The sequence below is a fragment of the Pongo abelii genome, chromosome 18, assembly GCF_028885655.2.
Source record: "Pongo abelii isolate AG06213 chromosome 18, NHGRI_mPonAbe1-v2.0_pri, whole genome shotgun sequence".
NCBI classification, from domain to species: Eukaryota; Metazoa; Chordata; class Mammalia; order Primates; family Hominidae; genus Pongo; species Pongo abelii.
The window spans coordinates 65,893,480-65,919,757 of record NC_072003.2 but is presented as its reverse complement, the minus strand read 5'-3'; the positions used below and the strand labels follow the sequence as shown (position 1 = coordinate 65,919,757).

Sequence of the window (26,278 nt, the reverse complement as noted above, 5' to 3'; positions counted from 1 at the left end):
GTGCTGGGATTATAGGTATGAGCCACCGCACCTGGCCCCACTTGTTTTTGATGTTCCTGATGAAAGCTTGTGGCTGGAGTGTGGCTCCCTCACTTTCCCAATAATGCTCTACACCCTGACAGCTCTCCAGCTTGGCTGTGGGCTGCCAGATGCTGTGCTAAGTGATTAGGATGGGTGGATGGATGGATGGATGGATGGATGGATGGTTGGATGGAGGGAAGGAAGGAAAGAAGGAAGGAAGGAAGGAAGGATCAAGGGCAGGAGGGAGGTGGGAGGCAGGGATGGATGGACGGTTGGATGGAGGGAAGGAAGGAAGGAAGAATCAAGGGAAGGACGGGGGTGGGAGGCAGGGAGGGATGGATGGTTGGATGGATGAGTGGGTGATAACCAGCATGCCCTGTGCTGCCCAGTGCATACTGCTTCCTGATTTGTGTCTCAGAAAGCCTGTGTAGGGGCTGTCTTAGTGGACTGCTGTCTGACTTGGATGCAGGTGGAGCCAAAGCTTTTAAAATCCTTCCAGCCTGAGGCCCCCCTTGATCTTAAGGACTGAAAGTGGTGTGGTTATATGCTCAGTTTCAGGGAGAGCAAAGGCAGGTACCAACAATTATTAAGCACCTGCTTTGCACCCCGAAGGGACCTTCATCTATTTAATTTTTCCCATTTCACAGATGGGAAGCCTAGAGGCCGTCCCTGGGTTAGTGACACCTGCCACCACATAGAGAAGCCCCTGGTTAGAGGAGGATGCCCTCTGTTGGGATCCCAATGAGGAATGACCAAGGGCGTGTGTATGTGCATGTGCCATGCCTGAGTGTACCTACTTGAGTGCACATGTGCATGTATATGTGTACATAAAGGGGCAGGAGATGGCAGGTAGAGGGGGTGCCCCCACTCCTGGATGGAGAGCAGGCATGAGAGTTGACCCTGAGCTCCCAACAAATTAGCCGAAAGAAAAGGGAGGCCAGTAGTGGATCCTAGATGGATTAATGGTGTACTACACATCCAGTTGTCTACACATCTCTGCCCTCTTTATTTGCACTGTGACAGGTGAAATGGGTCTGAAGGCTGCTGAGGGAAGCGGCTACTCAGAGCTGCAGGATGACTTACCCAGGGTCACACAACTGAGCTGGGACATGAAGGGGACAGAAAGCCTAAAGGGAGGGGCCCTTCTCTGGGTCGGTCTCTGATGGGCACTGAGCACACCTCACCTCACTAACTCTTCCCAGCCTCCTGGGAAGGAGGTCTGACCATAGTCACTTTACACATGAGGAAAACGAGGCTCAGAGAGGTAGAGTGAGTTGCCCAAGGTCACACAAGCCATCGATGGCAGGGCTGGAATTTGAGACCTTTTGGGGTTAGCAGATTGGCTCCTATGCCTCACAAGCAAGCCATAGGTTTGCCCACTCTTCCCCCATGCCCTGCTTCTCCTCCTGTGCTGTGATCCCAGGTCTAGTACCTCTCTAGCAGTCACCTCCTGGTGGACATCACAGTGAGAGCTATTTGCTTATTCAGGGTGCCTGCCCTGTACCAGTGAGAGATCACTCCCTCAGCTATTGCTGGGATGGTGTCTTTGGGTGGGGATTGGTGCCACCAGCCCCCACTGGGGGGTATAGTGGGTGCTGGGGGGCTCTCATCCATGCAGGGGAGCCTGGGTAGACCTCCAGAATGGAGTGACTCCACTTTCTGGGCTGCCATCATCACCAGTTGGCTCTGGCCCCACAAGAGGCCCTAGTTGTCCATCTTCCTCCACCTCAGGGCGCGGGATGCCTCTAGGATGGCCTGCAGGAGTTGAGGGACCAGGAAGGTGAGGGAGCACTCACAGAGCTCATTCCTCTTGGAAGAGGTGCTGGGAGGTGCAGCGTCTATTCTGGGGCTGGCCAGCTCCAGCTATGCTTCTGGCTTCCGGTCTAAGCGCTGCCCTGGAGATTGGGGATCTGGTGTCAGGCAGAGCTGGCTGAGAATGGTGACTTCTTTGCTCTCAGGAACTGCATCCGAGACCAGGGGCTGCCCCCTGCTGCACCCTGAGGCGGTGACCACCTCACCCGATGAAGGGCCAGGGGCCAGGGCTGGGCCTGGGAGTTGGTTTCCCTTCAGGCTTCTCAAGAAAATGTCCTTGGGAAACCAGGGAATCCAGTGTAAGACAGGGTCACTGAAGCAAGGCAGGACCTCCTCACTGTCCAGGCATGTGCTGCCATGGCACTGGGGGCCCTAGAGGACTGGAGAGCCACTGGGGAGGCTGTTGGGGGCTGTTGAGATCTCAGATAGGCTCAGAGCCATAGGCAGAGATCTCTGGCCAGCAGTGCCCTCTGCCAGGGCCCTCTCGGACCCCACCCCTTCTGAGGGACCTTGCTGTGGTCCCCCGGAACCTGGGCCTGGCTGGACTCCCTCGAGGCAGCTGCAGGGCTTCACCAGCCTTTTCTCTGAGCTGTGCCTGCTGTGGGTCCTAGCGAGTTTCTCTGTGCCTGGCTCAAGCATCCGTATGCCCGCGGTTCTGAGAACGGCTTCACATAAGACCCTTGCCAGGAAGATCTCGAATACCATCTACTTGACATCCTCTTTGCTGATGGCCTGGACCAGTGAGAACTCAGATTCCAAGGTGGCCGTGTAGCCCAGCCTGCCCAGGATGGTGTCCAGTTTGTGTCTGGAAAGCACAGATCGCACCCAGTAGGTAAAGCTCCCAGTGTACATCTAGAACAGACAAGGGAGCTTGTTAGGAGTGGGACAGGCCTCAGCAGAGTGGCTGAGAGGGGCCAGGCCAGGCAGGACCAAGGGCTGGTACTGAGGGACACGAGGGGCTCCTGAGAAGCATGTGGATGAGGGCATTTGGCCAAAGGAAAGCCTGGCCCATGATCAGGGGTACACTGAGGCTCAAAGACAAAGCAGGATCTGTCCAAAGACACACAGAAAGTGGCTGGGTGTGGTGGCTCACGCCTGTAATCCCAGCACTTTGGGAGGCCAAGGAGGGTGGATCACCTGAGGTCAGGAGTTCGAGACCAGCCTAGCCAACATGGTGAAACCCCTCTCTACTAAAGATACCAAAAAATTAGCCGGGCATGGTGGTGGGTGCCTGTAATCCCAGCTACTTGGGAGGCTGAGGCAGGAGAATTGCTTGAACCCAGGAGGTGGAGGTTGCAGTAAGCACAGATTGCACCACTGCTCTCCAGCCTGGGCCACAGAGCAAGACTCCATCTCAAAAAACAAAAAAACACAAAAAGAGAGTGACTGAGCTGGGGTAAGGCTCTAGGTATCCCAGCTCCCAGCCTAGCAGTCAGGTCCTGGAGCAGGAAGAAATTAAAACTCTCTAGTAGGGGCCGAGTGTGATTGTTCACATCTGTAAACCCAGCACTTTGGGAGGACGAGGCAGGCAGATCACTTCAGGTCAGGAGTTTGAGACCAGCCTGGCCAACATGGTGAAACCCCTCTAGTAAAAATACAAAAATTAGCCAGGTGTGTTGGTGGACACCTGTAATCCCAGCTACTCGGGGGGCAGAGGCAGGAGAATCGCTTAATCCTGAGAGGCAGAAGTTGCAGTGAGCCAAGATCGCGCCACTGTACTCCAGCCTGGGTGACAGAGCAAGACTCTGTCTCAAAAACAAAACAAAATGAAAACCAACAAAAAAACAAAACCTCTCTGGTAGATCTCCAGAGCCCAACTCCTCCCCTTGTTTATTATGAGCTCCTTGGTTCATCTTTCCTGGGAGAGGCAGTACAGTCCAGTGCAGGAGTCCCCAGCCCCCAGGCCTTGGACCAGTACTGGTCTATGGTCTGTTAGGAACCTGGCCGCACAGCAGGAGGTGAGTGGCGAGCAAGCAAGCATTACGACTTGATCTCCGCCTCCTGTCACAATCAGCAGTGGCATTAGATTCTCATAGGAGTGGAACCCTATTGTGAACTGTGCATGAGAGGGATCTAGGTTGCATGCTCCTTATGAAAATCTAATGCCTGATGGTCTGAGGTGGAAGAGTTTCATCCCAAAACCAGCCCCCACCCCCATCCCTCCACCCTGTCTGTGGAAAAATTGTCTTCTACGAAGCTGGCCCCTGGTGCCAAAAAGGTTGGGGACCGCTGGTCTTGTGGTTAGGAGCAGTTGTACCATTTGCTAGCTGTTGACCATAGATAAGTTGCATCTGTCTCTTTAGCCCTCAATTTCTTAAACTGAAATGGGACTGAAGTCAATAGGTATGATGGGCATGCTGTTTCTCCCAGAGGCAGAGCCCCAACCCCTGGCTGAAACCCCCTTGCTCAGACATGTGGCAGTGCCTACCTTTAGGGACCTGATTTCCTTCCTCCAGGGAAAGAGAAGCAGGTTGACAGAGATCAGCTCCAGGAACTCTAGTGCATGCACCAGCTCAGGGCTGACTTTTGGGACAGGGCTGGGATCCCCACAACAGCAGCCACCCAGAGCAAGGGCCACTTCCTTTGGCAGACAGAGCCATGGAGGGGCCCTCCTGCCCAGGAGCCATCTGGCCCTGTGGGTAAGGGCAGGCAGGGTAAGGGCTGCTTGCCTGCAGACATCGAGCTGGCCCTCCCCTGCCCTCTCCTGGTAGTAGCTGATGATGTTGCCCAGGAGGGTCTCACCCAGAGCAGCTTTGCCTGGGCCTGGGGATTGGGACCTGCTCATGGTGGCTCCGGTAGGGCTGGATATGGAGGAGAGAGTCCTGTCCCAGGTCAGGCTCAGGCTGGGCACTTGGAGGAATGGATGGGTCCTGCCTCTCCTGCTCCAAAGCCCAATCCGGAAGCAAAGGAGGAAGTTGTGCTAGCAAGAGATAAAGCTATGTGCAGCCAGGCCCTGCCACTGCTTGTCACTCTGAAAGGCTGAGATCGGAGGGTGACCGGGCCCCTCCCAGTGGAGCAGGACCTAGGTCAGGATTTGTCCTTTCTTTGTCCCCCTGTCCCACAAAAAATGAAGACCAGTCACATCAGCATCTGCATCTTTCCACACTACCATCCCATCCAGATATCCCCAGTAATGCCTCATGTCTGAGTGCTCCTGGCTGCAGAGGCATACTCTGCTAGTGTGCGGGACAGGCTGGAAGCGCCAGGAAAGTGGCGACCCTCAACCAACCAAGGGCCAGCAGGGTGAGAGTTACTGGATAGAAACCCCAGCTTCCTGCCCCTGGGTGGCCAATTCTTAGGTATTTTTTTTAAACTGAAAAGTGTCGGAGGCAGATCTCAATCAATTTAGAGGTTTATTTTATTTTATTGAAACAGTCTCGTTTTGTTGCCCAGGCTGGAGTGCAGTGACGTGATCTTGGCCCACTGCAACCTCCACCTTCTGGGTTCAAGCGATTCTCCTGCCTCAGCCTCCCAAGTAGTTGGGACTACATGCATGTGCCACTATGCCTGGCTAATTTTTTTTTTTTTTTTTTTTTTTTTTTTTTTAGTAGAGATGGGATTTCACCATGTTGGCCAGGCTGATCTCAAACTCCTGACCTGAGGTGATCTGCCCACCTTGGCCTCCCAAAGTGCTGGGATTACAGGCATGAGCCACCGCATCTGGCTGAGGACCTGTTCTTGATCGTCATTTGCTTTCTATGAGACTGCTGGGCTCCTGCCTCTCCAGTCACCAGGAAGGACAGCCACCTGGGTGCTTGGTCTTGGAGCTGCCTCAGACGTGGGCTCACCACAGCTGGGATCTCTGCTCCCCGCTCCCAACTCCCCTGCCCCCTACAATGTTCTCTGAAGTCAGTGGCCAGGGCAATTCATATCCCTTTGATTGAGAAACTGCATCCCAGTTGGAGTTCTACTCGAAAATAGATCCCCCTGGAGTAGCACCGTGATAGTTCAGCAGCACAACCCCTTTCTGTATGTAGCCCCCTCCAGCATGATCCTATAAAACTTCCCTCCAACCTCTGCCTCTGTGCAGACAGTCCTGTCTCTGCTATGCTGCCCGTTGCAACCTTGCAACGTATTTTCTTTCTTTCCTACCTTCTCTAATAAATCTGCCTTTCTGTATCCACAACTGTCTTGGTAAATTCCTTTACCACCCACACCACTGGCTCCAGATAGTCACTACCCACAACACTGCGGGTGCTACTCATTCACACACACGGGCTCATCTGATCCTGAACATCAGAAATGTTAGGTCCTGGCCACCACTTGGCTTCCCTGTCTACCTCCCTCTGAAATGAAGACACAGGTAAGGCCCAGGGCAGGTTCATGTGAGAGAATGCTAAGAGTTGGCATGATCATGGCCTGGGGTCAAAGAGGGTTGGAGAGGCCTTTGCCCATCACTTGTCCAAATCTGCCTTCCTCTCATCTTATGAACCAAGAGATTGAGGCAGGAAGAGCAAGAGCTGGGATTGGAACCCAAGTGTATTCGTTTCCTATTGATGCTGCAGTGAATTTCTATGGGTTTAGTGGTTTAAAAGAAGAAGCATTTATTATACTTTTTTTTGTTTTTTTTGAGATGGAGTTTCACTCTTCTTGCCCAGGCTGAAGTACAACAGTGTGGTCTCGGCTCACTGCTACCTCCACCTCTTGGGTTCAAGTGATTATCCTGTCTCAGCCTCCCAAGTAGCTGGGATTACAGGTGCCCGCCACCACACCCAGCTAATTTTTGTATTTTTAGTAGAGACAGGGTTTCACCATGTTGCCCAGGCTGTTCTCGAACTCCTGACCTCAGGCAATCTGCCTGCCTTGGCCTCCCAAAGTGCTGGGATTACAGGTGTGAGCCACCTTGCCTGGCCTATTTTATACTTTTAAAGATGAGACCGAGGTCCAAAATCAGTCTCACTGGGCTTGTTCCTTTGGGGAGAATTCATTTCCTTGCTTTTTCCAGTTCCTAGAGGCCGCCTACATTCCTTGGCTCAGGGCCCCTTCCTCCATCTTAAAAGCCAGCAGTGTAGTTTTCTGTTGGTTTGTTTTTGTTTTTTTTGCTTTTTGAGATACGATCTCACTCTGTTGCCCAGGCTGGAGTGCAGTGGCACAATCATAGCTCACTGCAGCCTTGACCTCCTGGGCTCAAACAATCCTCCTGCCCCAGCCTCCCCTGTAGCTGGGACTACAGGCACACCCCATAGCATCTGGCTAATTAAAACAATTTTTTTTTTTTTTTTTTGTAGTGATAAGATCTCACTATGTTGCCCAGGCTGGTTTCCAACTCCTGGGCTCAAGCTATCCTCCCACCTCTGCCTCCCAAAGTGCTGGGGTTATAGGTCTGAGCCACCACACCTGGCCTCCCTGAGTTGTGTTGAAGAGTATAGTCACCAGGCCAAGGTTCTCTCTTTTTCTCTCATTATTTGACCCCAGGCAGTTTTGTTCCCTAGGGAGAGGCCTAGAATGGCCTTTGTTTTTTTCTTGTTAATAGCTAAAATTCCACAAATTGGTACATTCCAAGGCCCGCCTCCCCCCCATTCCCCCGCCCCACCACTGTGATTCTTCTATTGCTTTTGGTTGTTTACTAACTACATTCATTCTGGACATTTTAGTCCGCCGTTCCCCTCATGGGGAACCTGTCACGCCTGTGAACTGCCAGCCACCCTCATCTTTCCCAGGGTGGCTGAGACAGTGAAGGTGAGAACGCTGGGCATGGTGCCTAAAATCACCCCTTCCCTGCCCTCTCATGCTGGAGTCAGCCCTGTTTCTCCCCATTGGCTCGCTGCAGTCTCCTTCAACAGTTGGATTTGGTGTTAATTGCATTGTTCACATTTTCTGGGTCCTTGGGGGAGTGACTGACTTCGTGAGAACCTGCTCTCTCTGCCCGTCAGTGTGACTGGCTTTGGGAACAGTGCAGGCAGGGAGGGGAGGTGGAGGCATGGGAGATCTGCAGGGTCTGCTTTGGCCTAGGTGGGCTGATGGGGCATGGGGGTCCTGAGGCCTGGTTCAAGTTCACATGGTGAGCTGATGACAGAAGCGGAGAAGCCAGACCTCTGGGTCCCCATACTCAGCCTTCACTCACAGCAGCTCCCAAGTTCCTTGCAGAGCTTAGGAGCTCAGAGGCCACAAGGTCTCTGGCTGGCTGAGCCTGAGTCATGTGCCCACTCTGCAGAGGGTGAGGAGGAGGAGCTGGATGGGGATGCTGGCTGGGCAGAGGGTCCCAGGTCTGGAACTCAGCACTTACTGTCATCAAGTCTGTGTGTGACTGGCAGGAAGCACCATTTCTCTCATAATTGAGCTGGGATTTCCTGCTGATTATCTACCCCATAAACCCTCCTGGGCTCTGTGCTGGGCCCACCACCTGGACAGGAGTCAGCTTGGGCCACAATTCCAGGCCCCTAGTCTGGGAGGCATGACTCAGGCCCTTGGGGACAGCCCAGGAAGGGAAGGGCTGTAAGGAGGAGGAGAAGATGCAGGAGCCCATGGTGAAATTGTCCTAGGGAGAAGTCAGTGCCTGGAGTGGAGTCTCAGGCCCAGTTGCATAGATTCATACCTTGGCCTTTTGCCCGAATTTATGTTCCTCTTCAGGAACAAAACTGTGTAACCATACACTGTGGGTGAGTGTATTCCTTGGGAGAGTCTTGTAAGTTCACAAGTCACAGACTGCCCTCAGTGTGGAGCTCAGCTGGCTCCCTGCAGCTGGCTGGGGCCCCTCCCAGTGGGCAGTGGAGCTGGGCCTCTCTGGTCCAAGCCCCCTCCCTGCTATGGCAACCGTGGGAAAGAGCTGGCACAGATTCAAGATGGTGTCCAGTGAGCCTGGAGCCCTCAGGCCTGGCTGGAGGCTGTTGCTCTTTCCTCCTTTCTTTGCCATGGGCCCTGCTTAGCAACCACTCTCTGCCTGACCCTGCCCCAGCACCTGCCCTGACTCACTGCCCAGCTCATTGTCTATCTGTGGCTTGGGGTCATCGCTCAGACTGAGATCTGAGGGGTAGTGCCTGTCCCTGTCCATGGAACATGGCAGAGGCTGCTCATCTGTGTGTCTCCAGTCCTCCCAGCCTCCTCCCCTCTTTTCTTTGCAAAACCCATTCCAGGAGAGATGAATGTGGCTCCTTCTCCTCACCCTCCACAGAGTGGCAGGCCGGGAGGGAAGATGGAGGCATGGGAGATGTGCAGGGGCTGCTTTGGCATGACCCAGGCTCAGTCAGCCAGAGGCCCTAATCCCGGCTGGGCGCGGTGGCTCACGCCTGTAATCCCAGCACTTTGGGTGGCCAAAGCAGGCAGATCACCTGAGGTCAGGAGTTCAAGACCAGCCTGGCCAACATGGTGAGATCCCCCCGTCTCTACTAAAAAATACAAAAATTTAGCTGGGCACAGTGACATGTGCCCGTAATCCCAGCTACTCAGGAGGCTGAGGCAGGATAATCGCTTGAACCTGGGAGATGGAGGTTGCAGTGAGCCGAGATCGTACCACTGCACTCCAGTGTGGGCGACAGGGTGAGACTTTGACTCAAAAACAAACAAACAACAAACAAACAAACAACAGAGACCCTAATCCCAGCCACAGCCATTCAGAGAGTCAGGGATGAGGACATGTCTGGGCCAGTTTTCTCTGAGACTTGGTATTTGCTCTCTGGGAGAGAGAGGATCTCTTTGTTTTGGATTGTGAACCAACCAAAGTAGACTTGGGGCTTCCATACTTTTGTTCTGATGGGAGAATGAAGGCACTGTGGTGGACAGCAGAGTCCAGAGAGAGATGACATACCTGCCCATGTTCCCGGACTTTCTGGATCCAGCCATGCCCGACTTGGACAATTCAGTAAGTATTCTTCCTTGCTTATGAAGATTCAAGTTGGGTTTCTGACACTTGCAGTTGGATAATGAGGCTCAGAGTGGCAGGGAGTGGAGGGTCCTTTTCAAGGGATTCCCTTCTGCTCCACCACACAGTTCAGGTGGTGCCAGCCTTGTGGGCTGTGGACCAGGCAGCCACTGGCAGTGGAAGAGAGACAGGCAGTCCCAGGCCCCCAGGAGTCATGCTGGTGAGATGGTCAGTGGTGGCATGGCTGAGGTGGGGATGGCAGGGCCTGAGGACCTGCAACCTTGGATTTCTTGGAGATATGTTGGGCTGGCACAACTGGGCTGCCACCCTGGGGGTAAAGATCTGCCCAGCTCCCAAGCCCAGAGATATCCGGCCTGATCTAGGCAACCAGTCCTGGGCTCCAGAGAGTTCCTCTGGCCCTGAGGACGTGCAATGTGGGGTGAAGCAAAGCAGAGACCAGGACAGAAGATTCACTTCCTCAGATGATGAAGCTTACTGTCTGTCCACCGCTCATGCCAAGAGCCTGTTTGGACATGCAGATGGGCATGGATAGGAACAGCTGAGTGGGAGTGTCAGTGGCACTGGAGTATGCAACACCAAGTGTGTACATGCACAAGCTCTAAGTGAGAAGGGCACTAGTGTGAGTGCACCAAAGCTGTCTGAGCAAATGTCCATGAAACCACAGGAGGTGGAGCTGAGGGATGCTACATGTGAGTGTGTGCCAGGGGTGTCTCTAGGAACTTGGTGGGAGGGGCCCCAGTGTGTGTATGTGCATGTAGGCTTGGCCAGTGTGACAATGGATGTTCCTCGTGGTGGCTGTGAACAGCCTTACTCTGTATCAGCCCTCCTTCTGCCCTCTTCTGGGCGATGTCTGTTGCTTGTGTGTGGCAGCAGCTGCTGGAGCCCTTTGCAGAGACCTGGGACCTCGCCACGCCCATACACGGGGACCCAGTGATGGCTCTTGTGGACTATCACGATGGCGTCATCGCCAGCATGGTGACTCCCCTGAAGACTTTTTCTGGCCAGAGGAGCCCGTTTGGCCTCCACAAGGGGCAGGAATGAACATTCTCCAAAGAGCAGCCTCCAAAAATGTCTGCTGAGCATCAGAGTACAAACAACCCATCTCCCCCACCTGAGGGCGGGCATCACTTTGAGGTGCGTTCTACTCTGTCTCTCAGAGTCACCAGTGGGACTGCACTCAGTTGCCTGCAGTGGTGACCTGCTTGGCGACCCCCTCACTGGCTTCCTTGCCTTCCTTGTTTCCTGCCTCACTCCATCTGGTACTCCTGGGATCACCTCCCTAACCAAGCCCTCGCACCCACATCCTCATCCCAGGGTCTGGCCCTGGGGCCCCTGTCTCCACCGTCCTGTGATGCAGCTTCACCTCCCATCTCCTTGGGCCTCTAATGAGCCCAGGTACCTGGGGTGTTCTCCTTGGCCCCGGCACAGACAAGCGGCATCTCCTTAGGAATGTGCAAAGGACCTTGAATGTGGTGCCATATGTGACACACCACAGCATAGGGCATGTCGTGGATGGAGGAGCAGGAAAAGCCAAGAGTGTGACAGTCCCAAAGGCCTGTGGGATCCTAAGTCTTTGTGGTGGGAGCTGGGTGTCGGTGTGGGGTGGTTTAGGTTGGGGGCAGCACATAGCTGGACACCATCACCGTGGAAGTTTCTGCATTCATTCCCAGGAGGTGGAGCCCCAGAGCACTGAGCTGGCACCAGAGCCGTGCCTAGTGGTGTTCAGAACAGAGGGGTGATTATTTTGCATACAGAGAGGGGGACATAAGTGTCAGGCTCTGTCCAGAGAGAGATGCTGGCGGGGCGGGAGTGAGCCCCAAAAATGGAATACTTGAATGGGTTAAACCTCATAGAACATCTCAAGAGTGGAAGAAAAGCCCAGGATTAAAATGACGGGTTTTGTCTGCAATTATGAGTGTCGGTGGGTAGTGTGTTTCAAGGTGAGAGGAGGGGCTTCCTCATTCTTCAGGGCCTGACTTGTTCACTTTGAGCAGTGGCAGCAGTGAGCCGGCAGGTGGCAGTGTGGGCTCAGGGTGGGGGTGATGGGCGCGGCAGAGCCAGCCTTGGCCTGTCCAGCAGGGACATGGGCTGGAGAACCAGAAGGATGAGCCTGTCTCACGGTCTTTCCCCCCGCTGCACCCTCCTTCAGGATTGCACCCCACTTGCAAGGCACTTGGGGGTCTAGGACTATATTAATGGACTATTTGAATTTTGGATTGCACCCAACTTTCAAGGCACTTGGGGGCATCTAGGACTATGTCAGTGGGCTCTATTGGCGTTCTGGTGGGAGGGAAATGTGACAGAGGAAGGGGCCCAGGCTCTGTCCACTAAGAGATCAATAGCCCAAGCCATGGTGTTGTGGAGGGCATGGAAAGGAAGAGGGGAATTCCTGCAGAGGGCGAGACAACAGCTCATTTCCGTTTCATTGCCATTTTCCTTTCTTTCCTAGTAGTACAAACCATCAGGGTGCTACAAGCCAACTCCTGTTAGAGTAAAACGTGTAGTCTCTGAAGTTCCTAGAGTCAGGTCCTGAAGTTGATGGCCCATCCTCATGACGTTACACCAGCCATGTCTCAGAGAAATGATGCCAAGTTTCAGTGAGGTTTAAAACAAAAAAGCAACTCCTGTAAGGCACTGACTACCCAAATATCCACATCAACAGGAAAATGACAAGGCTTCAGTGGTGCTTAATCTTGAGAGGTAATGAATGGGTAGGGATTGCTAGCGGGAGGTGTATTTTCATTCTGTTGCTATTTAGTGTTTCCTTTCCTTACAAGTTTCAGAAGGTATAAACCCTACTTGGGAGGCTGAGGCGAGAGGATCGCTTGAGACCAGGAGGTTGAACTAGCCTGGGCAACATAGTGAGACCCTGTCTTTACAAAAGTTAAAAATCAAAAATTAGCCGGGTATGGTGGTGCATGCCTGTAGTCCCAGCTGCTTAGGAGGCTGAGGTGGGAGGATCACTTGAGCCCAGGAGTTCAAGGCTACAGTGAGCTATGTTCATACCATTGCACTGCAGCCTAGGCGACTGAGTGAGACCCTGTCTGAAGAAAAAAAGAAAAGAAAAAAAAAGAACCCTTATGCACTCTCTCAAAGTGTTACTTCTTGCTACATTTTATTGATATGATGTATTTATTTTGAACACAGAAAAGATACATTGTTGCTTATTCATTGCCTAGTCCAGGAACAAGAAAAGCTATTCAGCTCCATCTTTCAAACACTGATGAGCAGGTAGGAATTTTTATCCCTTTTTTCTCCCCAGCACTCTCTGGAGTTGCAGAAGCAGGATGTGTTTCTTAAAAAAGTCTCATTCCTGGAGTGCATTTTAAAGGCTATACAGTACAACAGACAGATATTTTTTGCCTAGAAAACAGTACACCACTAAGGTGGTCAGAACTCCTTGTAAACAAGTCCCTCCCCCAGATGGAGTCTGGGGCTCCAGGAGGCTGCACGCAGGATGCTACAGAACTTCTGGGTGGATTCCTTTCAGCTCCGCACCAGAAGAAATGCTATCTCTACAGAAAATAAAATTCAAGATCGCCATCCTTGCCACTCCTCTGCTTAAGAAAGAGATTACTAAATCGTCTTAGCCCTTCATTGGAGGAATGGAAATGTGGGGAGGCAGGATAGGGTGCTGTTTTTTAACCATGGGGGACAAGAGGTGGGAGGGAGGCAGAGTGATGGCCGCTGGCGATGCTAGCAGGGACACTCCTCAAAGACGCTTGGCTGCCACCCTCGGTGGGCTGGGTCCTCAGGAATCACCCCCGTTACCTGCGTGGTCTTTGATGGAAATTGCTGGGGTTTCTCGGTCAAGATCTGAGCCAGCCTTTCTGCAGCCAGGCTGACCCTACAAATCCCCTTCTGTGACAGCAAGGCCGAGTAGCCTTCTGGTCTTCTTGTGGTGGCAAGGTGGTATTTATGGGGAGCATATCCCCTTCATTTTGTCTGTGCAAACACCCATGTGGGCAAGGCCAGAACACAGCCACTCACCATCCCCAGCTATGAGCGGCCACCTAGAAGGACAGCACCAGCTCCAGGGTCTGGCTCTGACCCATTCGTGTGCAGGCCACAGTGGTCGGCCAGGCAGGGACTGAGGGAGGGGCCCCTTCTCTGCCTCAGAGAGGTGCCCAGGCAGCACTGCGGTAAAGCCACCTGGAGAAGGGCAATGGCCTCATCTTCCTTGAAGACCCTTAGTCCTGGGCAGTGGCTGGACTGATGAGGGAACCGCCGCTGCACACCCACGGAGGGCCCTGCCCATCTACCTGGGGCCTGCAGCATCAGAGACAGCTCTACTAGCACCACCTGACTGAGGGTACTGGGGTCGGGAGGGGGCCTAGTGGGCTGTGAGGGCCTCCAGGTTGCGCCTGAGACCCCAGACCCGGGTCCCCCACCTTGTAAGTGGCAGGGTGGTGATGTTGTGGCTCATCGGCCCTGGAATCGAGAGATAGGCACAGCGCACAATGGAACCTCACTGGGGCCTGTCCCGCCTCCCAGGAGGACAAGCTGACCCTGGGGTAGGGGTCAGGGCAGGCAGCTGACCTTGGATGGTCCAGCAGTTTCCAGAGGCAGAATAGAATTTGGGTGCAGCTTGCTGAGCGAGGGTAGGGGCAAACGGGCCCAGGAGAGGGAAGAGAAAGTCCCACTTCCTACTTCGCCTCTCTCCCCGCAGCGCTCTCTACAGAGGCACAATTAACAGGCCGGGAGGAGGGACGGGAGGCCAGGACAGCTCCACGTTCCGTGAAACGTTTGCAGGTGGGTTTTGTGTTTGTGGTAGGCCTGTATGTGCGCATGTTCACACACATGTGGAGCACGTCTAGATCTGTGTGTGTACATGGGGTATGTCTGCGTGTATACAAGTTTGGTCTATGTGTGTGTATGAGTCACGTGTGCATCTCTGTGTGTGTGTTTGTGTGTGTGCACGCCTTTGTGTGCCTAAAGAATGTGGTTCAGCCCGTAGGGACCAGCAGGACCCGGCTGGCTGGGTCCCTCACACAATCCTCTCTGGGCCAGAGGCTGGGGCCCGGATTGGGGTGGGTGAGCCCTGGGAGCCCCTTGGCCCTGGGCCTGGGCCCGGCAGTGGCAGCAGGCCTGATGGGGGGCCGGCCCCACACACAGCCTCATAGGGGGGAAGGGTGTCCATGGAGACCGTGTGGAGGCCACCTTGGGCCGGAGTCCTCTGCTCCTGCTGGTGTCGGCCAGGGCTGTGGCCGCTGCCTGAGTCGGAGGTGCCGTCCAGCGTGGGGCAGGAATCAGTCAGCGAGTAGGGTGGCGGTGCGTCCGTGGGGACATACAGCTGAGTGGCCCCTGGCCCCACACACTCCTCGTAGCTACGAGAGAAGAGGCTCCCTCAGTGCCCCACCTAGGCCTTAGGGCTGGGTCTCTCCCAAAGGCCTGGGGGTCTATCTGCAGTGACAAGCTGTCCTGGCTGTGGACCAGGGTGGGCCTTGCCCACTCTGGCTCCAATGAAACCCTGCTACTTCCCTTCACCTCCAGAGGGGGACTTCAGAACCCTGGGACCTGGATTCGGGACGTGACTCAGCCCTCATGTGCGGTGTGAGCTCAACGCATGAGCACTGAGCTGCCTGGGTCTGCAGTGGCTCGCAAGCCTCGCAACAGCAGTGGCCACTGTCTAGGGAGCATCTCCCTGCAGTGCACTGGGCGTGCAGAGGCTGGGTAGGACCAACCTCAGGCTACCAGACACCTTGGTCTCCAGCCACTCCAAAGTTCCCCTTCTCAGTTTAGGAAAGAGTCCCCTGGGCCCCTCTGAACCCACAGATGCAGAGCAAAAGAGCACCCATTGCCCCGGAAAGGACTGGCAGCATCACCCCTGCTTGAGCCCCTGGGGCAGGGGTGAAGGTGGAAGGGCAAGGAGGAGGACACGGGCCATTCATCCAGGGCTGGAGGGGTCTCCTAGCAGGGAACGGTGGAGGCCCTGACCCCTTTCCCTCTTCGAGTACTGATGGGTGACCTGCCTGAGGGGGGCTGGCAGGAGAGGAACAAAGGCCCTCCAGAGAAGAGCTCCCCACGGGGAGGGGGCTGCCTGAGGGCCCTGAGGGCAGTTTGGACACAGCCACTCCTGTGGGCATGATCACAGGCACAGGGTCCTCCTGGCCACAAGCTCCACCTGTCCCTTTCTCTTCCCACTGCCACTGTCTCTGGGGTCCCCACGAGCTGCGGGCATAACTCCCTCCTTCCGGCTCCATGACCCCCCACTTCTCTGAGAGGAACCCATCTTGATCCCTAAGGCCAGTCTCTGCCTCAGTGGCTGCAGGTGAGGCCACAGAGACCCCAGGCTCAGCCAGACCCTTGTTGCCTGGGAGGTCTCGGCAGGTGTGTGCGTGTGTGTGTTCGTGTGTGCATGTATGTGTGTGTGTTTGGAGGGGGAATCAGCCCTGTCTTCGTAGTCGTGCCCCCACCTTCCCCACCGCTCCCCACCCCTGCCTCATGCCTGCCCAGCCCTGTCCAGGCACTGGACCCAACCAGCCTTGGGGGTGCCTGACCACAATGGAGGCCTGCAGCTGGGGCGCCCCCTCGTGCCTGAGGCCAACCCAACCCTCTGCTCTGACTCAGGAAGAAGTCAGCTCCCAGGCACCCCCAGGGCATCTGTGCACCTCCACCTCCATCAGAAGCAGCCCCACCTGTTCCTGTCCTTTAGATGAACTGCACCGAGCAGAGGCAGCTGGGGATGGGAGAGGTGCCTGTGTCCTCAGGCTATGGCCTCAGGAACCAAGGGCTCGGGTCTAACCCTGAGCCACATCCCCAGATACCCACAGTATCTTCCTTCCCAGGAAAACCCAGGAATCAGGGTTATTTGTCCTTATTTCATAAACAAAGAAATGGAGCCCCTGAAAGCCACAGTGACATGCCTGAGAGCATCAACCTGGGCGGCGTCCAGGATGGTCTCAAACCCAGGTGGGTATGACTGGAAAGCCAGGGCAGGGGAAGGGGAGAGGAGGTCAAACCCCACTGTGCCCTCTGTAGCGTGGCACATGCGTGCTCGCCTGCCTCTGGGCCTTTGCTCATCTGTGCCCTCTGCTGGTCACACCCTCCTCTGTATCTCTGAAGGTCCTAGTGCCTCCCAACCCAAGCACCACACACCCTTGACAAAGGCTGATTTCCCGTGTCAGCCCATCCTCCCCGATCCCCTCCCCTTGTCCTCCTCAGCATGATAGTTACCACCTGTGGCCCCGAAATAGTAACGACACCACTGGTGGGAAGAGCCAGTGCCTTGCTGAGCATTTTACTGGCACTTCTGTGTCATTTTCATGAGTATCCTGTGGGGCAGATATTATTATTATTATTATTATTTTTTTTTTTTTTTTTTGAGACGAAGTCTCGCTCTGTCGCCAAGGCTGGAGTGCAGTGGTGCGATCTCAGCTCACTACAACCTCCGCCTCCCAGGTTCAAGCGATCCTCCTGCCTCAGCCTCCCAAGTAGCTGGGACTACAGGCGCCCGCCACCACGCCCGGCGAATTTTCTGTATTTTTAGTAGAGATGGGGTTTCACCGTGTTAGCCAGGATGGTCTCGATCTCCTGACCTCGTGATCCCCCCACCTCAGCCTCCCAAAGTGCTGGGATTACAGGCGTGAGCCCCCGCGCCCGGCTGGGGCAGGTATTATTACATGGACATTTCAACAACGGAGAAGCAGGCACAGTGGGATTAAGTAACTTGCTCATGATCATACAAGAAAGAATTTCCAGAGCGAGTGCACCTGGGGCCATCAGATGTCAGCATATGGGCTTGTCCCCGCTTTACCCCCCAGTCCCTGGTGTTATTTATAGAAACACAATGCATTTCTTTTTCCCTATGGGGAAGTTGATCCCTCGGCCACTGAAATAGCCAAATACTCCACTGGCCTTCCCCCACACCCTGAGGGAGACACCTGGAGGAGCAGCTCCCCAGGGAATTCAGAACAGCTGCCATGGAACCTCCCCTGAAACTGCAAGGGCATTCCTGGCACACCTGCTCAGCAGCCTGAGGAGCTGGGCTTGTCTCTTCCTTTCCTAGCACTTCCAGGTGACATCTGCTAAGTCACACTGCCTCAGTGGGACCTACTTGGTCAGGAGTGGGGAGGAGGTGGCCATGCCCACTGAGCAGATGCTTTCTGCATTTATACGACGTGGAGAGGTGCCACTCTTTCCCATGATGGAGTTGGGGGGTCTTTGTGTCCAAGGCCCCATCCTCTGATGCCCCCTTCCCCACGAGGCCTCCTTACCCTGGTGGAGAATCTGGGTACAGCTCCCTGAGCACTGTGGCATCCACGTCCCCGTCAGAGCTGATGTCCAAGGGTGGGGGCCAGTCCTCTGAGGAGCTGCAGGCATAGCGCATCCTGTGGCTTGAGCGGCTGTATGCGTGCCCATCTGACACTGCAGGGAACAGACCACCGGCCTGGACCTCAGACCAGGATCCAGGGACGGTCCTCATGGGTCTGTAGGTCTACCTGGGGCCATGGAGGCTCTGATTCCCCACCTGACCACTTCTCTCCTCACCAAGTGCAGCTGCCTTCATCCATCAATGACAGCTCCAGAATGTGGGTGCCACTGTCATGTTGGGCATGGGGATACAGACAAGAAGCAGAGCTGGCCCTGTCCTGGCCAGCTCCCAAGGTGGTGGCAGCCTGCCTTGGGGATAACCCGGCACTAGGCACTGTGTCATGAGCTTTGGTAGAGGTCCTACTGGGACTGTGGGAGTAAAGGCAGGCCTGACCAGTCTGGAAGTCAGGGAGGGCTTCCTGGAGGAGGGGCTGCTACAGCTGAGTCTTGTCTAGGATTTAACCAGGGGAAGAGGGGAAGGCCGGGAGGAGGGAACTGACTAGCCTTCCAAGGAGGGAGATAAGAAAGAAGAGTGTGGTGTGAACAGGGAGCTTTGAGCTGTGGAGTTGGGCTGGACATGGAAAATGGGGTGGAGAGTAGCAAGGAACGAGGACTGCAGAGAACTCTGGGATCAGCACTCCCCCACCCCAATCACACTCAATTCCCTTTAGGTATCTTGGGGAAAAAAAGGGGCATGTATGATGAGTCTGGCAGCTCCCCACACTGCATTCTCCTCCGCGTTTTTTACCATGCACCAGTACATCAAAGGCTCTGAAAAGTCCTGCAGCTAAGAAACACATTTAACTGTGCCTGTCCAGCATTCGACCTCAGAATCTTCCTTTCTTAGACCTAGTAACACTGCTTAGGAAATGCTGCTGGAGCACAATCCTCTCATTCCACAGCTGAGGTTCTGGGAGGCCCGGTGACTTGCTGGAGGACAACACACAGTGAGTGGTTGGGCCAGAGGCCAGCTGGGTGTCTTGGCTCCTCCTTGCTAAGCTCTCTACAGCCCAGTTTCTGACAGGTCTAGTCCTGGATGGGAACACTGGGAGCTGCAAAGGTGGCTGAGACACGAGGTCTCCTCAGTCCAGGGCTCCCAGGTGCCTCCTCCCCTCTGGGGGCGGGGCTTGGCATCAGGGGCGGAGCTATAACCTTTCTCTGCTGTGAGTGGCACTGTTGCCATCCCCATTCTACAGACAAGGAAGCTGATACTCAGGGTCACATACGTGGTGAAGCATGGAGTTGGAATTTATGCACTCTGTATAACCCCAAAGACTGCTCTTCCCACTCCCCTAAACTCTTTTTCCCACTCTTCATATAATAGTGAGTGGAAGAATCTGGATATGCAACTCTATCTGCAGGTACAATTCCAATTCCAGGGTTATATACAGACACCAAGAAAGCTCTCAGAAGAAAATATTCCAAAAATGTTGATGGTGGCCCTGTCCAGATGACAGAGGATCATGACTCTTATTTCTTTTTCTTTTTTTCTTTTCTTTTCTTTTTTTTTTTTTTTGAGACGGAATCTCTCACTGTCGCCCAGGCTGGAGTGCAGTGGCACGATCTCGGCTCACTGCAAGCTCCGCCTCCCGGGTCCACGCCATTCTCCTGCCTCAGCCTCCCGAGCAGCTGGGACTACAGGCACCCGCCACCACGTCCGGCTCATTTTTTGTATTTTTAGTAGAAATGGGGTTTCACCGTGTTAGCCAGGATGGCCTCGATCCTGACCTCGTGATCCACTCGCCTCGGCCTCCCAAAGTGCTGGGATTACAGGCGTGAGCCACCGCGCCTGGCCTATTTCTTTCTTTATATTTCTTTTCTTATATTGTCTATATTTTTAAGGTTTTCTATAATGAACACACATTACTTTTCTACTAGGAGAAATGAAGTCAATAACATATGGTGTAAAAAAAAGGAGCTGAAATGCGATTTGTTTCTCCTGTTCAGGACACCAGCTGAGAGAATTTTTGGAAGAACTTAGGGAAGAAACTAAGAAAAGACAACAGCACACAGCAACAAGGTGAGGCTGGAAGTTGAACCAGGGCTGCTGGGCTCGGGTGCCAGGTACCCTTCCCCCTACCAGCCAGCATTGCCAGGGAAGGGTTTTTGGGTTCAGGGAGGGTTCCACCTGCAGGGCAGTAGGTGTGCCTGTCACACAGGGATCCCTGGGGAAAGTCAGGGCTGCTTCCTGGACCTGAGAGGAATGACTGGGTGGGCAGCGCTGAGAGCTGTTAGGGCTGAAGCAAACTGCTATCTACCCTTTCTTCTTGGGCTGCTTTTTCTTGGACTTCCCAGAGGGGAACATCTTGGGAAAACTGAGGCTGCCCTAAGGTGCTCAGACCCCAAACCTGAGACATCCAGGAGCTGGGCAGAGCTCCTGAGAGACAGCTGGAAAGAAACCCGCACCCTCCACTCCCATTTGAACTTCCCAAATCCCTTCTTTTCCCTTATCTCCTGACTTCCCTGTCAGCACAGACCCAAAGAGTCCAGGACTCCGGAAGCCCTGCTTCCCACTTCACATAAGGTGAAACCTCCTCTTTACCCCAATACCTTGGTTCATTATTTAACATCACTCCAAGTTCACTGCCCCTTGACAGGCTCTGGGAGAGGGAGGAAGAGGAACTGGCACTCATGAGCACCTACTGTGCTCAATCTCTATGATCTCATCTACCTCACACCCCACTGGGGGAGGAGAGCAGTGGTTACCCCTTCCACCAGATGAAGAGACCGAGAGTGAAGTCACTTGCTCTAAACCTGCAGAAGTGACAGGAGACAGTCAGCCACCAGATCTTTCTTAAAGCTCGAGATGGAACAGAATTACAGAATTTTCTTTTTCTTTCTTTCCTTCTCTCCCCTTTCTTTCTTCTCTCTTTCTCTTTCTTTCCTTTCTTTTTTCTTTCTTTTTCCTTTTCCTTTCTTTCCTTTTTTCTCTCTCTCTTCTTCCTTCTCTTCTCTTTCTTCTTTCCTTCTCTCTTTCTTCTCTATTTCCCCTCCCTCCCTCCCTTCCTTCCTCCCTCCCTCCCTCCCTCCCTCTTTCTTCTTCCTCCCCCACCCCCATCTCATTCTCAAACATTTGTGGCTCCTCTCTGTGTCCGGCTAGACTACAGAAAGGCTCTGTGGGCAGGCAGAGGGCCAACTCTGTCCTGAGGGTGATGGGGAGCCACTGGGAAGTGGTCACAGTCCTGTCACTTTGGTTGCCTTGTGGAGAATGCCTTGGAGGTGCCAGGCTGGTGGCTGGCAGACAGGGACAGCTGACGTTAGTGCAGTGGCCTGGGAGCAGGTTTTCTTGGAGAAAGAGATGATGAAAATAGCTCACATTTATTGAGCATGTATTTACCTGTTAGCCAGGTGCTGTGCTAATTTAGTCCTCACAATAACTGTTTGAGGTGGATCCTCTTGTACCAGTTTTATAGACGACTCGCCTGAGGCAAAGAGAGTTTTGGCAGCTTTCCTGAGGATGCGCATAGGAAGTAGGAAATCAGGCCTCCGTGGACACCTGGAGCCTGGGGTGCCTGTGGGGCTTCACAGGGTGATGTCCAGGGGACTTCTGGGCACGCAGTTCTGGACCTGACCTGAGGGCTGGAGCTAGGTAAGGGAGGATGATGGATGGTGTATGAGATAGAGCAGGGAGTGGGTGTAGAGAGAGGACCAGGACCAAGGCGTGGGATCTGAGGGACCTTGACCTATAGAGGGAGAGAGGAGAGGAATCCACAGCCAGAGGTGTAGGAGAGAGCCAGGAGGGCTTCAGTCCCCAGAGCTGGGGGGCTGTGAGCGTGTATGACAGGTGGAAGGGGCCCAGTGCCAAAGGTTGGGGTTCGCTGGTGCACTGCCCCTCCCTCTTTTTTTATTTATTATTTATTATTTTTTTTATTTTTTTAGAGACAGGTCTTGCTCTGTTGCTCAGGCTGGAGTGCAGTGGTGTGATCGTAGCTCACTGCAGCCTGAAACCCCTGAGCTCAAGCTATCCTCCCATCTTGGCCTCCCAAAGTGCTGGGATTACAGGTGTGAGGCACTGCGCCTGGCGGTGCTGCTTTCATGTTCTCCCACAGCTGCTCACAGTGCGTTTCCCTCTTCCCTGACACCCTCCCAAGGCTCCCAGCAGCCCCTGTGCATCCTCTAGAAGGCCAGGGGAAGGTATGGGGCAACAGCACCTCTGGGCTCCCTGCCGAGGCCCCAGGAGGTGTCAAAGCTGGAGCCGAGAGCAGAAGTGGGGCAGGGAGGCCGGAACCCCACGGGGGTCACCACCACCACAGGCTGCAGTGGGGAAGCCAAGGCCTGACCCCACTTGGCAGAGCTGTGACCTCAGTCATCCCACCCACCCCAGGGACAGAGCCGAGGCCTCATTCATTGGCACCAGTCCCAAGGCCACCACAGGCTACAGAGGGGCTGGCCTGCCCCTAGGCCCATCTCTTTCCTCTGCGCCAAGGCCAATCCCTCAGCCCTCTCAGCTTGGGAACTACTGTGGGCCCCTAGCATGCGCTCCAAGATAAGTCATTGAACAAGTTGCTTCTTTGTGCCTCAGTTTCCCAGTCTTAATTTTTTTCTTATTTTTTTAGAGACAGGGTCTCTCTCTGCTGTCACCCAGGCTGGCATGCAGTGGTGAGATCATAGCTCACTGAAGCCTTGACCTGGGCTCAAGGGACCCTCCTGACTCAGCCTCCTGAGTAGATGGGACTACAGGCATGTGCCACCACACCTGGATAATTTTTACATTTTTTTTGTGGAGATGGGGTCTTGCTGTGTTGCCCAGGCTGGTCTCAAACTCCTGGTCTGAAGCGATCCTCCCACCTCTGCCTCCCAAAGTGTTGAAATTACAGGTGTGAGCCATGGCATCCAGCCCAGTTTCCTATTCTTTATTTATTTTTTATTTTTTGAGACAGAGTCTTGTTCTGCCACCCAGGCTGGAGTGCAGTGGCATAATCTCAGCTCACTGTAACCTATGCCTCCCAGTTCAAGCGATTCTTGTACCTCTGCCTCCTGAGTAGCTGGGATGAGAGGCATGTGCCATCATGCCCGGCTAATTTTTGTATTTTTAGTAGAGACAAGGTTTTGCCATGTTGGCCAGGCTGGTCTTGAACTCCTGACCTCAGATGATCTGTCCGCCTCAGCCTCCCAAAGTGCTAGGATTACAGGCATGAGCCACCGCACCTGACTAGTTTCCTAGTCTTTAAAGGGGGCAACTACATCTTTTGCCTTAAGGATAAAATACGGTGGCTCCTACCTTGCCCATGGAGCGCTTCCTCCAGGCCTGAGCCTGTGTGGGGGCGAGTCACCTGCGGGCCCTGCTCTCATGGATGCAGCACAATCACCCCATGACTGAGACACTGAGGGAGGCATGGGTGCAATGCCGAGGAGGTACAGAGGAGGGGGACACCCATCCAGCTCTGCCTGGTAGGTGCGAGGAGAGGCCAGACAAGCTCCCATAAGGAGGCAGCCTTTGAGTGGGGCCTGGAAGGCTTTTTTCGGTTGGAGAAGCCCAGGGAATGGCAGTCAGGGCAGAGGGAAGAGCCCAGGCAAAGGGCAGAGGCTGGAAGGAGCATGGACAGGGGATTGGAGAGGAGTGTGAGGAGCTGGGCAAGGGCCAGGCTGTGGGAGGGGCAGGCGGCAGACTGACCATCCTGGGTCTGCCCGGCACCCTCCAGGGCTTGGGGTCCTGGGTTTCTCTTGCAGGGGACGGGCATGCTCTGGGCAGGAGCGCTGGACTCTCCAGGCTCAGGTTGGTGATGCAGGGGTGGGACAGGCCCATCCTGGCCTGGGAGTGCTCCTGGCTTGTCTCCTTGGGGAGTCCCTGGCTTCTTGGGAAACTTGCGGAGACTGGGTGGGCTGAGCTTTCCACATCTGTTTTATTCATGCTGAACTTTCTCTTTGATCCTCATTGCTGGACAGTGAGGACAGTCCACTAGCCTGCTGTGTCTTTCCTCAACTGTGGCCACTTGTCCCGACTTATCCCGGGATGTCCGTCTGTGTCTTACATAAGGTTCAGCCTCCTGCTCTTCTGGTTCTCCTAACAGCTTTCCCAGGGAAGCGACATCCAGGTCTGAGTGACACCCACTGTGGCCATGTACGTGTCTGCCGGACACTGCCTTGAGCCCATGGGGCGGCTCCCAGGGGCGTCTCCCCGACACCTCCAGCTCCCTTCCCGGGCAGTGCTGTGCAGCGGGCAGCCTGTGGGTGCCAGGTCAGGCTGTCTAGGCTCAAGTCTGGGATCCACCACTTGCTGGCTGAGTGATCCCACCTGGTTACTTAATCACTACAGCCTCAACTTTTCGATCTGTCAGTTGGAATGATGATAAAAGGTAGGACTTTTATCATCTCACTAGGACTATGGTGAGGATTTTGCAGTGAGATTATGTGCGCAGACAGCACCAGGCATCCAGCAAGCACTCCTTACTCACTGGCCATTACTACCAGGCTCCTGTTCACCAACTCCAGCTACCCATCAGTCCCCTCCTTAACCAGTTAACTCTGAAAAAGGACAGGAAATACCCCAAAACTGGCTAATCAGGGTGTGTCTGGGAGGGGGAGGAGGGTCCCCAAAGGCCAGGGCTGATCAGATCAAATTCAATCTATTTTAAAAATGTTTCCTATCTTTCTTTTCCCCAAGCTTTTCCTGCCTTGGAGGGGGAGACGCCTCAGGTCTGGCCGTGGCTCTGGCTCCTAGGAGATTGGCATCACTTCACCCTGCAGTGTGAAGGGTGCCTACTGCTGTTAAGCACCTCCAAGGTCCTGCTTTTCTTTTCCCTATCTGGTGGGTGGCCTTGGACCTAGGCAGAGGCCCCTGAAGGCCTGTGGATGGTGATTTGGGAAGGAAGAGTCTGGCTTTTTCCTGACATTGAAAATCGTCTGAGAATGGAATGCAATTGAATTTTTTCCTGCTGCCTTAGACAGCTGGCCCCTTCCAGGAGTGACACAGTCAGGTGGCTGCGTTCTGTAAAAAGTTCAGGCATTCTGGCCACATGCACAAATTTGGGACTTGTCACCCAAGAATTAGCCACCAACTCTGTTTAAGGGTGATCCCAACAACTGGGAGACCCTCAGATCAGTCCTATTTGCACTCTGCTGACTCTCACCAGGGATAGTTTTATTCACTCATCATTCATTCTGTAAATTCACCCATTCACTTATTCATATATTCACCCCCATCAACCCATGCAACTGCCCACCTATTTATCTTTCCATTTGTCCACTCAACCCTCCCTTCCATCCCTCCACTCAGGCATAACACTCAATCCACCCATCTATCCATCCCTCCATTTTCTCATTCATCCATCCTTTCATCTACCCATTTATCCATTCATACCCTCCACCCATCCATCTCTCCACCTATCCACTGACTCTTCCACTCAACCTCCATCTATCCATCGCCTCACCCCTCACCCATCCATTTTCCTACGAGTCCTTCTCCCTTCTCACCCATCCATTCCTCTCTTCATTCATCCACTCATCTCTCCATCCATCCATCCATCCATCCATCCATCCATCCATCCATCCAGACGCCAGCTGGACTAGCCCTTGGTGCAGCCTGGACCAACAGTGGCAGGGGAGCAGTGACACACTCTCCCTCTGACCTTCAGCCTCACTCTGAGTTTCTCTCTTAGCAGTCACCTGGGTCTCTCATGTCACTGAGAACATTATGGTGGGTACCTGTGAGCTCTTCCTGACTGCCCAAGACTTCTAGGATGCTTTCCTGACCACCCTGCTCCACCCAGGGCAGAGTTGCCAACTCCTTGATGCCTCCTGTGTTGCAATTGCAATCAGATGAGGTCCCAGGGCCCCAGGGTGGGCAGCAGCTCACCGTAGCCGTGCTCGTACTCTTGGTGTCGACGCCGGCGGTGGTGATGGTGGTGGTGGTGGTGGCGGCGGTGGCGGTGGTGGTGCCGCTGAAGCCGGGCCTGCCTGTCCCTGCGGATGCTGCCCACAATGATGGTGATGCAGGAGAGGATGATGACCACACCTATGACAGCACTCGCCACCAGCACGGGGGACACGAGCAGATGGCTGTGCTCCGAGCTCTCTGAGAATGTGGGGTAGAAGTAGCTGGTGCGGTTGTATCGTGCTACTGTGGACAGAGAGAGAGGACACTGAGCTGGAGCCCAGGCCTGCCACACCCCTTCCTCCTCTGCCCCTGCTGCCCTGTGAGCTGTTGCTCCCTAAATAAATGGAGGAGGGTCTGGGCTCAGGCCCACGGACTCTATCCTGGCTGCTTCTGGGAGGGAGAAGGAGAGCAGCACCTCACTCCGCTGCCTGCAGGAGCCTCTGGTAGTGAGGGCTGACTGTCCCTCCTCTCCTCTGAAGCCTCTGCCCACAAGCTGA

General features: G+C 54.3%; 2 protein-coding genes and 1 long non-coding RNA gene across 3 annotated transcripts in view; 2 read left to right on the top strand and 1 right to left on the bottom strand.

Annotated features, from left to right (window-relative positions):
* Nucleotides 1-9,177: 9,177 nt before the first annotated feature.
* LOC100458487 (uncharacterized) lies at nt 9,178-12,771 on the top strand. The gene is given in 3 exon segments (XM_054534032.2): nt 9,178-10,648; nt 10,651-10,940; nt 10,943-12,771. Coding segments are annotated over 3 exon segments (603 nt in total). The 5' UTR covers nt 9,178-10,431; the 3' UTR covers nt 11,039-12,771.
* The window catches only part of BEAN1 (brain expressed associated with NEDD4 1), a 59,406-nt gene continuing 45,870 nt past the window's right edge, over nt 12,743-26,278 (bottom strand). The window contains exons 3-5 of the mRNA XM_054534031.2: nt 25,761-26,024; nt 17,869-18,019; nt 12,743-14,979 (exon numbers count right to left, since the gene is read on the bottom strand). Of these exons, the coding sequence (XP_054390006.1) occupies nt 14,640-14,979; nt 17,869-18,019; nt 25,761-26,024 (755 nt within the window). The 3' untranslated portion in view covers nt 12,743-14,639. The remainder of the gene's footprint in view (nt 14,980-17,868; nt 18,020-25,760; nt 26,025-26,278) is intronic.
* LOC134760405 (uncharacterized) lies at nt 14,974-26,158 on the top strand. The gene is made up of 3 exons (XR_010137787.1): nt 14,974-16,564; nt 19,913-19,985; nt 24,570-26,158. It is a non-coding gene; the product is annotated as an uncharacterized LOC134760405 (long non-coding RNA).